The 12749-nt window shown below is 32.6% G+C and overlaps 1 protein-coding gene and 2 non-coding genes across 6 annotated transcripts in view; 1 reads left to right on the top strand and 2 right to left on the bottom strand.

Annotated features, from left to right (window-relative positions):
- Positions 1–522: 522 nt before the first annotated feature.
- Positions 523–596, bottom strand: Trnan-guu. Its single transcript has one exon. It is a non-coding gene; the product is annotated as a tRNA-Asn (tRNA).
- Positions 597–7018: 6422 nt separating this feature from the next.
- On the top strand, positions 7019–7090 carry Trnah-gug. The gene has a single exon. It is a non-coding gene; the product is annotated as a tRNA-His (tRNA).
- Positions 7091–8181: 1091 nt separating this feature from the next.
- The window catches only part of LOC111613350 (mitogen-activated protein kinase kinase kinase 20-like), a 45647-nt gene continuing 41079 nt past the window's right edge, over positions 8182–12749 (bottom strand). For all 4 annotated transcript variants that reach the window (XM_023354698.1, XM_023354697.1, XM_023354699.1 and 1 more), the window contains exons 11-20: positions 12089–12140; positions 11878–12013; positions 11761–11805; positions 11657–11687; positions 11423–11559; positions 11278–11340; positions 9875–10099; positions 9715–9789; positions 9405–9630; positions 8182–9329 (exon numbers count right to left, since the gene is read on the bottom strand). In XM_023354698.1, coding sequence (XP_023210466.1) covers positions 8620–9329; positions 9405–9630; positions 9715–9789; positions 9875–10099; positions 11278–11340; positions 11423–11559; positions 11657–11687; positions 11761–11805; positions 11878–12013; positions 12089–12140 — 1700 coding nt within the window. In that variant the 3' untranslated portion in view covers positions 8182–8619. The remainder of the gene's footprint in view (positions 9330–9404; positions 9631–9714; positions 9790–9874; positions 10100–11277; positions 11341–11422; positions 11560–11656; positions 11688–11760; positions 11806–11877; positions 12014–12088; positions 12141–12749) is intronic.

Here is a 12749-nt window from a genome sequence, read left to right as displayed (position 1 = left end):
ATTTATCGGATAGATCCTGGTCATTACTGTGATACTAAAAATCTAAAAGATACCAGCGAGATAGATACATATCACGATTTGTCTTCATTCACCGCAAAGTACCCTCCCAGAAATTATCGTGCTTCCATTTTTATACATATTCCTACTAGATACTACTAGTTTTTTAACTTCGCCCCCTATTTTTACCCCTGCTTTACCACTAAATATATCCAATCTGTTTTTTTTCCCAATATAGAGTTAAGTAGTAAAATGGCGATATTTAAAATTTAAATTAAACGTACAAATATTTATTACATCAATAAATTATTTATATAGTTAAATAATCAATCTTCCAAATTTGGAACTCGGACGTAATTTATTTGCTAGTTGGAATTTTTTAACAGAGGAGGAGAGACGAGATTAAAATAAAAAAACCTCCGTTTCGGATAAATTAATGATTGAGTAATTACCGACGACGCTAGACATTTTCTACGGTTTAAACGGGAATTTTAAGAAAAAAAAAAATTGTAGAAAAAAAAACCTCGCCCCCGGGTGGGCTCGAACCACCAACCTTTCGGTTAACAGCCGAACGCGCTAGCCGATTGCGCCACGGAGGCCGCGAACGGAACTTCCTTTTAAAGGTACTTGAACGAGATATCGGCATAATTAAATTGTTTTTAAGTAATTTTGCTAGTTGTTAATGAAAGTTACCATTGTGCTAGATGCCAAAAATAGTACCTCCGAAACCCACTAATTTGTTTTTATTGTTTTTTCCCCCCCGCTTCAAGTTTTAAACTTGTCATCTTCGTTAACATTCTACACTGCGACGGATGACTCGCTACATCGCTAATAATACTCTTAGGAAAAATTCTTTTTATTTATCGCAAGAAATCAAGGAAAGTTTTCTCTCCACGATATTAATTAATTATTTAATTTAACAATTTTCTACATTGCTAATATCCTATAACGTATGACCCGAAACGCATAAAAAATCTAATCGGGGGAATTACCTCTAAAAACTACTACCAGTAACGTAAGACAGTAAGAAAAAAAATAAAAAAAAAATAATAATAATTTTTCCTTACTGCGCGCGCATTTTAATTTATTATATTAATAAATTTTAAGAAAGTTTAACGTCCGAAATAGGGTTTAAAATAAATTTTAATGCATAAAATTTAACCCTTAAATGTCACGGAACCAGTTTCGCTTGGGATCATGCCGGAGGCGCCCCCTACCGTGGGAACAGGCAGCAGACGGTAGAAGGGGATGGGGGTTGCAAGGTCGAAAGGAAAATCGCGTGTGTATTTTCATCCTACTTTTTTTTTTAATGGCTGAATACTCGTTGGAGATTTTCGACTCTGTTAGTTTTGCCAGATTACCTGCTGTGTTTTATTGCCTGCCACCTCTCCGTACCTCCATCGGACGGAATCAATTATTTAAGTACTTCTGTCAGCGGAAAGAGAAATGGCCTTTACCGATATTTACTTTTTTGGCACATTTCCGACAATCTGACAAATCTCTTACGCTATAATCGATTGTTAAGAGTATAAAAAGTCATTTCTATTTAATAAAAGATTTAATTTGTTCTCATTTCTTTTTTTATTCATTAAAAATAAACAAACAAACAAACAAAAAAGATTATTCAAATTTAGCCAATCGGGATGAAGCTATAATTTCGTTAAAGGCAAAATCTATTATTGATATTGTATCGAATACGGTAATTGGGCGATTTCATTTACCGTTTTTTTAAATTTTAAAACTGTCCAATCGGGAATGACATCTTATAATTTTCTAATACTTAAGCGTTTTTAGAAAATGAAACGAATTAAACAATTGAAGAATTTTTTTAAAATAAATTTAAATAGCCTATATCTATAATTTTTAATTTTTATTTTTATAAATACGATTATTCACTCCTGCTTTTAACTATAAACATACTACTAAGTTATATATAATAAAAAGTTAAATTTCCCATTACAACCATCAGAAAGAACATGTAACCGAGTGAGGTGTGTAACAAATATCAATTGGACGGGGGGATTTATATCCTAAGTGCTGCGAGTGTGATTATTTTAGAGTCGAAAGTCGTGGCTATAAAGCATTGAAAGCTTGGATATAATGAATAATAGTAATAATAATCGGTACGAACTTCTCAGTTTGGGCCATCGACATCGTTCAGATGGAATAGCAGCAGGTGTCCCAGGCAGTCAGACGACAGACAGACGCCGTCCACGTGCAGCTGCGAGGATATACAAAACCCCAAGCACAAAGTGACGTAGTCGCCGATAAGGCGAATTAATATCGGTAATTGGACGTTCTTTCTACACTTAGTCAACATCTGGGTGCTGCATACAGGCGCCCGACTGACGATTATAACAAACTAAATAAATTCAAAGCAGATCTTCGTGTACCGTTATCGAAAATTTACCGCTACTTTTTACAATTAAACTTTCACTCGTCTTCTTCCTCGTAACGATATTCTTAAGACACCAGAGTAGAAGAAGCAATTAACTGTACTGTACAATACAGCAAAGGAGTTGTTACCAGACCAGTGTATACTGGTTAATTAATATTGTATATAAAATTTATCCGGACTGTAAGCTCGATAGTCGATATAAATGCCAAACGAGGGAGTGATCTGAATGATAATTTTCTTTCTTTTTTTTTTCGAAAATTAACTAGTGTTTCCTCTTTTAAAAATGGCCACCGCTGCGGGTTATCATTGTTATTAACTATTGTTGCCGTTATATTTTACATTATTATTGGACCTTTCGTTACTTTAGTAATCTGAAGATTAGATCTGAAACTTAAAAGCAATAGGAGCAGCGATTTAGTTGAGAGGTAAGACAGATGTGTAGTACAGTCCCTCTGGCCCCTTTGGGGGTTAATTGGTGGTATTAGACAGTCTCGGGACAGACAGAAGAGATAAGAAAAACTAACTCTCGCGTACCACAAAAGTTCACGTGACTCGGAGGCCCCCTGTTGATTTTTCCCTTTAGCTAATCCAGCTTTATGACTATGCGGAATTCGGTTATAGAGCAGTTATGGCCGAATTTACTCGGAGTATTAACTTCAATGTTTCTTAAATTGGTTAAAAAGGGGGGAGTTAATTAGCGCCTACTCGTTGGGCTACCGCAATTAACTGCCGTGTCACACTCGAGATAAGTAAACAAATAATAATTTATCAATTGTGCGAATGCTCGTATATGTCTTTCTCATTGTGTAGATGTGTCGCGCATACTACTACTTTTCGCCAATCAGCTTATAGACATCGTCTACATTCCGATCCTCGACACCTCAGGGGGAACGGCTTGAAGAGGATGGTGACGCAAAACGTACTGCAAAACGGTCATTAGTGGCAGATGGCCGGTGACATCGACAATAAAACACGAGAGACAGAATCTTCGAATATTTTTCCAGAGTGTTTACGTCATCGAACGAAATTTAAATAGAACTGGATACAATTGCCGACAAAAATAACAACGTTACTCTCGTTGGTGCAATCCGGCCGTGTAAATGCCTTGCGCTATACATATGTGACAAATGTCCCAAATCCTCTGTAGTTCCGATGCCATTGCCGGAAAACAAAAAGACAACTGTGAAACGTGCCGTGTTGCAAGAAAAAAGTGTCGAGTTCGCTTTCATTCACAGGCGTGCCATCAGCGGCATCAACAGCCAAATTATAGTTTTTCCAGCTTGTGAATGAAATAATATCGAGTTTAAATCATATTTTTATTTACATAAAACTGAAATATTCTGAATAAGTTTTAAGCTAAAAATTTCCCTTGGGTGTTTTTGTAATTTATATATATAACTAAGAATAATACAGGGTTGTTACTTCCGTTACCGTGTTTTAATAAGCCGTGATGAATATCGTATAATATAATTTAAATAATTAAAAAATTCATAAAGAATTTCATACATATTTATTATAATTATTTATAATTCTCTTTTTATTCCAAGAATTTATGATTTAATAATATAAATTTTATAAATGGTAATTGAATAATTTTTAATACTTTTAAATTTAAAAAATTAATATGAAAAAATTTTCTTTTTAGTTAAAGTATTTTTTTTAAACTCGCAAATATTTATTTTTCAAAATTACTATAATAATTCTACCCTTTCTACGGTATCACATAATTAAATTTCATAGTAGGGTTATCGTGGGTCCATACATAATTAACATATAACGAGCGGGAGGGAGATTATACGATAAAAATCTCAGCACAGCCGAACAACTATAATAAATCTTAAGAGGAAAGTCTTAATTATTCGCATCATACTTGCGAAAAATTGATTTGAACTTCCATAGCCTTAATCCGTGGAAGATAATAATCATTTAAACAAGTTTGCTATAGATGTAAATGAAGAAAATGGCGCCAATGATTTGTTTAAATTCTCTTTGTTGTAGAGAGTGAGCCAGGAATAAAGAAAGTAATCCACCCAAACGGGTACGGTTTGCCTCATTATCCTGACAACATCCGTCAGAACTGAGCAAGGGTTGTTAGAAACGGGGAGGAGTTGATAGATCGCTCTGTCTGTCTGTTAGAGGTTTCCCACTGGTCTGTTTGTTTTAGAGACACGACAACGCCTCGGGCATAATGCATTTGCTTCGAAAAAGGATGCCAATGCTCGTCTTCAAAAGTCCCAAATGTACATTTGTCTTTCGGGGCACCGTCTTCTAGATAAAGAGTTAGCTCCAAACAGGAGAGAGACTTTAATGAGTATAGCAGACATGACAAAAGGGATACAGGACAGGTAATTTGCTACAAATTTTGAATTATGACGTTCTCATGCGAGATATTGCCTCTAGTTGCGGCCATTGCCCCGTGTTTCTTGTACTTCCTGTTGTAGTTTCCACCAATTACGCTTAACGTCAATCGATTCTTTCGTCGATTTGAACCACGCTTAATCCAATCAAATCATCAAATTTAAATATACGAATGGGCAAATCAAATTACTTTAAAAATTTACCCTAGACACGACATAAATAAAAGCGTACGACATTACCAGAAAATTAAATTCATTCATAACGCTGTTAAAATCTTTTAAATTTTAAAAATTTTAATCCAAATTTTATTTAAATCTTGAATTAAAAAAAATAATAAAATAAATGCTAAAATTCAAAATAAAAATTAAATTTTTAAAATTAAAATCGATTAACCAATTAAGAAAAGGAAAAGAAATTTAAAATTTAAATCTCGAGCTTTGATTGGTTAAAGATATTTTTAAATTTTTCGCATGTTTCAGTGATTGGTCGTTTATTATTATTATTATTTCTTTTAATAAATAGTAATTATGAAAATGAAGCTACAGATAAGTTAATAATATTATTTATATTTTTATTAATAAAACGAATTTAGACTTTGATAACATTTTTAAAACACATCAAAGATTATAATTGAAACGTCTAAACTATCTGGAATTAGACAATGGAGGGATTCATCAAAAAATTTTAATGGCGATAATACTCGGGGGTGATGGCCTTTCGGATTCATTCTGTAAACTTCATGCAGAGGATTTATCAAATTGACTGATGTTCCGATTGTTCGAATTACTTTTCATTTCTTAATAGAGAGAGAAAGTTTCGTTAGGATGGTGATAAATCAATCATCTCAAGGAAGTATTTTTTCCTTACGTTGTGAAATCTTATCTAATCTTTGTATGAGAAATCAAGTCACACGCTACGATATAAGATTGTTTTCACCGTGCTTTTTTTAATTTCCTATCGTTCTCTAGACTTACAAAACTGAAATTGGAATGCATTCGTGAATAATTTAGGAATTTCTCCAAGCTAAAACGTATCATACAGGTTTTGAAAAGTATTATTCTTTCAAGACAGCGTAGTAACTAAGATTTTGCTCTGGAGTAATCTGAGAGAATGATGTAAAAAGTACAGCAGTGGGCTTACAATCGGAATGAATAAAAATTAAAGCGTACCATAAAGCCGCTGGGGGATCCAACACCCACATCACCCCCCACAAGTACGCCACTGATTCAAGAATATGTGCTTAAGTTTCCCATTTCTTCTTGTTCTAAAATTACTTTTAAGCATCGTTCTGGCTACAGATTTCCTTATAGATGTTTGACTACTTTCCAGAATCTTTTATCAATGGATGTTTTATAGTTTTTAGCTAGAAATTAGGCCCTGTCCTTTCTAGATAAGCGATGGAAGTGAAAAAATAAAATAAATAATAATAAAAAAAATACTTTAAAAATCTCCTCCTTTTTTTGTTATTGTTTTTTCTGAGTGACCCAAGATTCCACGATGATTTTTTTCCTCCATTTTTAATCGTTTTAAGATGGATAAAGTTTAGAAATATGAATGCCGAAATAAATATACTCATGCCAAGTGTGCAAGGCATTGGCAAACACATTACTTGGTGTCATTTGTGATTCGTAACAAGCTTTGCAAAAACTAAATAACAAGCTTACAAAATATACAAGCTGTTCCCTTAGGCGTCAGTATGACCGGCATGACAAGTGGACAGCGGTCTGTTTTTGTTCCTAAATCCTTTGATTCCTTTCCCGCCGCTTCGTTGATGTCATAACTTTAAATACTTTTTACGATTTTGATCTATGCGGCGATAGCGCTGTAATCCAACAAGAAAAAGGAAGAAAGAAAAAAAAAAAAACAACAACAAATGCAAATGCTTTCATGTCGTCTCGGCTTTAATGTTAACTGGCGACATTTTCTGCATAAATCTTCGATTTAAAAAGGACACGTTTGCACCTTTAATGCATCCCGAGACACTTCAATAACACTTTAATTGCGTACACTTAAAAAGCGATAACGTAAAACGATTCGATTTTACGTCTCGCAACACCATCTGTCGGCGGCGTGTAGAAACTACAAGTGTTATTTGTATTGTAATTTCTGCAAATGTTAGTGTCGATATCGATGAGTTTCTATTGTTAACGTAATTTTAAATTTAAAAATTTTTGAATCCAACCAATCGTAAGCGGCGGGTGAAAAAAAGAGTCACGTGCTTAGTATATAAAGCTTGTTAGGGGAGTTTTGAAACGTGTCTCGGTAGCCGTGATCGTCTAGTGGTTAGGACATTGCGTTGTGGCCGCAATAACCCAGGTTCGAATCCTGGTCACGGCACTGAATTTTTTTTTTTTTAACTAAAATTTCTTTTAACGTAAAACCAATTAACTTTTTAAAGTACTAAAGATAATTGCGTCACGAATAAACGAATACCCGATTTTTTAAATAAATTATTATTTAATTACACAAATTTTTAGCACCTAATTGCGTATTGTTCGATTGTTGGCAAGTTTTAAAAATATTTCGTTCCGTAACGGCGCGATTTAATCGAACGGGTGGTGCCATCTGTCGCAACAAAAAGAAAAATTATATTAAAGCTGTTTTAATTAAATCTCACTATATATACATGAGTTTTTAACAATATATAATTTTTCTTTCTAAATATAAATTCCTTTTTAAAAAGAAAAAAAAATGTATTTTGAAGCGGTAAGAATTATTACAGACAATTAAAATTTGTCACAAACATCTATTTACATAAATAAATAATTATTTGTTTGTTTTTAAAGGTACATAATCTAAACACAGATACAAATAAATATTTCCTTACCAAAAATTTTTTCAACAATTTTTATGGTAACTAATATATTTTTGAATAATATACATATATATATTTCTTCCCTTTATATAACTGTAAATTGATCACAATTGAAATAATTATCAGATTATTAAACCTGTGATGATTGTAAATATATATAATAACAATAATAATTAATAATAATAATAATAATAAATATTTTTTTATTTACATACATATAAACACAAACTAGTTACACTAAGTTTGAATTGAAAAGAATTTGTGCAGGGAACAGAAGTCTTAACAAGATTGTCACGTGGTAAATTATACTCTTGTTGTTTTAAATCTGTAAATTGATGCCGTGGAAAAGACCGCCCGCGAAAGCCGGACCCTTCCAGCGGCGGTTTGGATCCCGCCGGCGGGAAGGGAGAGCTGGCGCGGACGTCGGCTGCAAATCTGTGTGGAAAACGGTGAGGGACGACCGGGATAAAAACTTTGTCGATTAAAATTTGTGCTCTGTGTCGAGTTCTTTCTGTGCTTTTCGAATTTCGAGAAAAAATTAAGTGCACGATTATAAGCCGTGTTGGGAGGGAAAAAGCCTCCAATTTGATAGAAAATGTACACGAAGTGTGTATTTTTTCTTCCCTCCCTCTCTCTCTGTCTGTCTGTGTTCTGTGTCTAATTTTAATGATGAGGTATGAATTTTTTATTGCACAATTGGCACATTAGTCAATGGAAGGTAGTATTTACAGAATAACGAGTTCACAACCTGAGACCGTTAGTGTCGGAGACAACGTGTCGTGATAACGGATTACTAAGACATTTAATTGGGATAAGTTAACCAAAGTTTGGTTTATCAAAATTTGCCTCCTCTCTCTCTCTCTCTCTCCTTTTCTTTTAAGAAAATATTTTCAAATTTTCCTTGATCTTTCATTTTCAAGTTGGTAATTTTAAAAATTACCGACTCGAAGACATTTTAAAATATTAATTGAAATAAATACAATGGAACATAATTATCACATTACAGTGGTGGAAATGGGTAGCAAGCAAAAATATAATATGCATACTGTTTTTACATTCCCTCTTCGCGGTCTAAACTCCAGGCTCTCAGCTCGGGCTCGCCCTTTTCCCTACTGAACAGTCTTCCCCTTCCGCGGCATCGCTTTCCAAACGTGCTGCCGTTTCCGTGCTGGTGAAAACGAAAGGGAAATTGTGAAAATCTGTCCTCTAATCCGATGTTAAACGAATCCATGGTGTTTCTCTGGTGCAATTTCTCGCTCGTGTTTGATCGCTGACTGCTAGATTGAACGTGATCCACCTCTCTCTGGAGCCTGATGCGACATTGTTGGAATTTGACAAAGTGCTTATTCAGACGGTCGTTATCGAAGAGATTACTTTCACAGTGATTTTCGAAAGGAAATCCCGAATCACTCGAAGAGTGTCTGTATTTTCTTCGTTGGTGTCCCAATTTGCGAGACGGTGTGCTGCTTCTTCTCTCTCTGAAGAATTTTGAAGTTTCGTTGTTACCGATCGACTCCGAAGAACTCGATTCGTGCAGGGAGAATAAAACTTTGCGGTCGGGTTTCATGAATCTTTTGGCCTGCGATAATTTTTCAGCAGAGCTTTCGTTAAAAAGATGCAACCCCAAAGCCTTAACTGTATCAAGAATGCTTTCTCCTTCACTGCTGCTTGTATCTGATGCTCCAAGAGAAGGAAAATCTTTCTTTTGAAATGGACTATTACGACTTTCGCCAGAAGCAACATTTGCCCATGTACTTTGTTCTGATATATAAAAAAAAGCATTTTATAAAATTTGATATGTAAGAAGAGGAAATAATTCCACATAATAAAACTTACCAATATTATCATTTTGAAGAGGAAATTGATCAGAGTAGTAACGATTTTTCCATGCATCGGGAATAATAGGTGCGCTTCTGCTATGTTGGCTAGATTTACGATGAGGACTGTTTGATTCGCCTCTTATCATTCTTCGTGTTAACGTAACTTCTCTTTGCTCTGAAAGTTGTCCTTCTGTTTTGACTTGATGACAATGTTTTGTGAATCTAGGTTTTTTGATAATGTGCTGTGAATAAAATTCAATGTGTCAATATCATCTTTTGAACATATTGTTAACAATGTTAGTTAATAAATATTCATATTGATCTACCTGATAAGTAACAATACACGTAACAATGGTATCCGGAGTTATTCCTAAACACCATCTTTCCATTACAAACGGAGGCTAAACAACAAAGAAAATTAATTACAAAACAGTTTCACAGAAAAAATTATAAACTTAACTATAACAAAGCAAACTGAATACTAACTTGAGTGATCCTTGTTAAAGAGAGACCTGCTTGCCTACATTCGAAACTAACTTCTTTAATACACGTAACAGCGTTAAGTGGATTTTCTTCATCGTCTACTTCAACAAACATTTTCCATTTATGATCTGACGAAGACATTCCCAAACGTACATGATTTCCAAACAATAGCGTGAGTTTTATAGTTTTAGGTCGATGAAATGTAGGCAGAGGATTGTGACAAATGTTCTGTAATAAAACCTTATTATTATTATACCTTTTTTAATGAAAATATTTGTTAATTTTTAATCCTAATTACATTTATTTCATTTCAAACAAACAGATGCATCATTATTAATGAAATGCAGTTAAAAAAAAAAAATATATATAACCGATTCCAATAAATATATACAATTTACAGAAAATTTTCTAATTAACAAATTCAGAGATAGCAATATTTTGGGTGTTTGGTATAAGGAAAATTCTATATAAAGCAAACAACAAATGATCAGTTATGACTTTGAATTATCAACAGTGTTATAGGGGTGTCGACTGTATAATGGTTCCAGAAGCTGTTGTATTTGTGTCAGTGTTTCCAGAAATTAGCATAGGCTTACACAAATGGTTTTACAAAAAAGTTCTATTCGTTACTGAGGAAAATTAATCCTAAAATTTTGATATTTAGTTAACAGGCATTAGTTTTTAATGTCAGAAATCTGTAGATAGGAGATAAAAAGTCGGAAATAAATGTTTTTAATAAGTTAAAAAAAAGTTGCAACATTGGCATAAAACTGCTTGTTAGCATGACTGGCAAAAAACTGCATATCTGGCAACTTGTCTTGTGTCTATTATATTTGAAACCATTCATAATTGTGAAGATAGTAATGCTCATAGTTGAAGCTAGGGTCCTCAACCTCTTCTCAAATGGATATTGTCAGTATAGTCTGCTGCAACATGAATGACAGAAATTAAATATAAATTTTACCAAAAAATTTTGAAATTTGTTTGTCATATAGTGTAATAAACTGCATTTTCTGAGGATTGCCAGCTGTTTAACTTAGGGAAATGTTCATTATAGGAATAATTTGGAATTAAAGAATTTCTTGTATTCTTAAATCATAAATTTCGTTTGCTCATTTTACTTACCAGTAATGATGCAGAAATTTGGTGGTTTAATAACAGCTCCAAAAAATTGAATTATATTCTTGTGACTTAGTAAGCTGAGTACTTGAGCCTGTAATTTATACATTTTTAAATTTAAAACATAATAATGGAAAAATTTATTATAAATAATTAGTCATAAATTTATCAATTATTTAATGAACTACTCTTGCTTATTATTTTTGATTCAAAAACGATAACTTATACACTTCCAGAGGAATAAATTTTCTTAGCATATTTGTNAAAATATATATATATATATTAACCTTTTCCAATGGGGGAAATTCTATCATCCTCTTGTTATGATTTCTTAATTTTTCAATTTCATCCTATAAGAAGTGGAATTTTTATGTACAGATTATAAAAATTGATTTTATTTGAACATCACATTATTTAAAATCCAATACTAACTATTAAGTGTATTCTGTGACCAACAGAATTAATGCCCATGTCTTTAAGAGTTTCTGACGATAACATCAAAAGACGCTTTCCAGTGATATGTTGATTGAGGAATAAGTCTGCATATTGTTCTAAATCTTGAGCACTTACTAAACAAACAACAGTGACACAAAATTAATGGAATCCACAAATATTTAAAAATTATCTTAAAATAAATTTATGAAAATATTAATGAGAAATTCTTACCATCACTTCCAAATTGTTTGATCCAAAGATACTGAAGTAAAAATATTTCATCACATACATTAATAAAAATGTTCAACTGTTTTTAGATTAAAATGTATACTCACAACATCTTTTTCAGACCATAGGTTTACGTCATGATTGTAAAGTTCCTGAAAGATTTAAACATTAAATAAAGCAATTTTTTGTACTTTTAAACAATAATCTTGAATACTGAAACAAACCATGCAGAGTTTCTGATGTTTTAGTTTATTTTCTTTCTCGAGTAAACGGTTCTCCCACTCTTCTAACTGTTTCTGTTTTTGATTAAGATCTCTTTCTGCTTTCTTCATAAGTTCAAGTGTAAACTCAATTTCTTTCCTATAAATTGTTATTTGGTAAGTTTGTTAAAATTTAGTTCAATCATCATATTAAAAAAGATTGAAATCATTTTACCTCCAAACACTTTTCTGAGTGAGGTAGATAGAAGCTTCATCATATAAGGAATCTGAAAGTATGTAAACTTTAATGTATATATGATGATTTGGATTAAGTTGACTGCTGTAATGAAATTTTTTCTTCAAATAACTTCCTTTCGTGAAATAAATTTCTATTGTCACTATTAAATAGTCTCTTCTGTAATAGTATCTAGTTTATATATATATATTTATATATATCTGTGCATGCATACGCACTAATGTACAAGAAAATTGATTAGAAAATCAAATTTGTACTTGATTAACTCTTATTTTCTTTTTAATTGTTAGGAGTAAGCATAAGGTTGCTTGAGAGAGAACAATGGAATCACACAGGAACACACAATGAACTTAGATACACAGTGTATCTAACTTTGGTGTGTGTTCCTGTATGATTCATTTTCTCTCGAGTAATTTTATGATTACTCCTAGAAAATCAAATATTTAGAATAATTTATTTATGATTCAATTAGGACAATAGGCAAAGAAAAATTTTTTAATGGTATTCTGTTTTTCCACAGGATAATATTACAAGAGTGTTAGTCACAAAAGAGGTAACATAAATTAAAATTCAGAAATATTTGGGAAAGGAATTCATTTTTCCAACAGAAGAGGGCCAAGAGTCATCCTCAAGTACTGGT

Source organism: Centruroides sculpturatus, unplaced genomic scaffold (assembly GCF_000671375.1).
Source record: "Centruroides sculpturatus isolate CEXI.00-Female unplaced genomic scaffold, Cexi_2.0 scaffold1924, whole genome shotgun sequence".
NCBI classification, from domain to species: domain Eukaryota; kingdom Metazoa; phylum Arthropoda; class Arachnida; order Scorpiones; family Buthidae; genus Centruroides; species Centruroides sculpturatus.
Note: the sequence above shows the minus strand (reverse complement) of the source record. Positions and strands in the feature narration are given on the sequence as shown.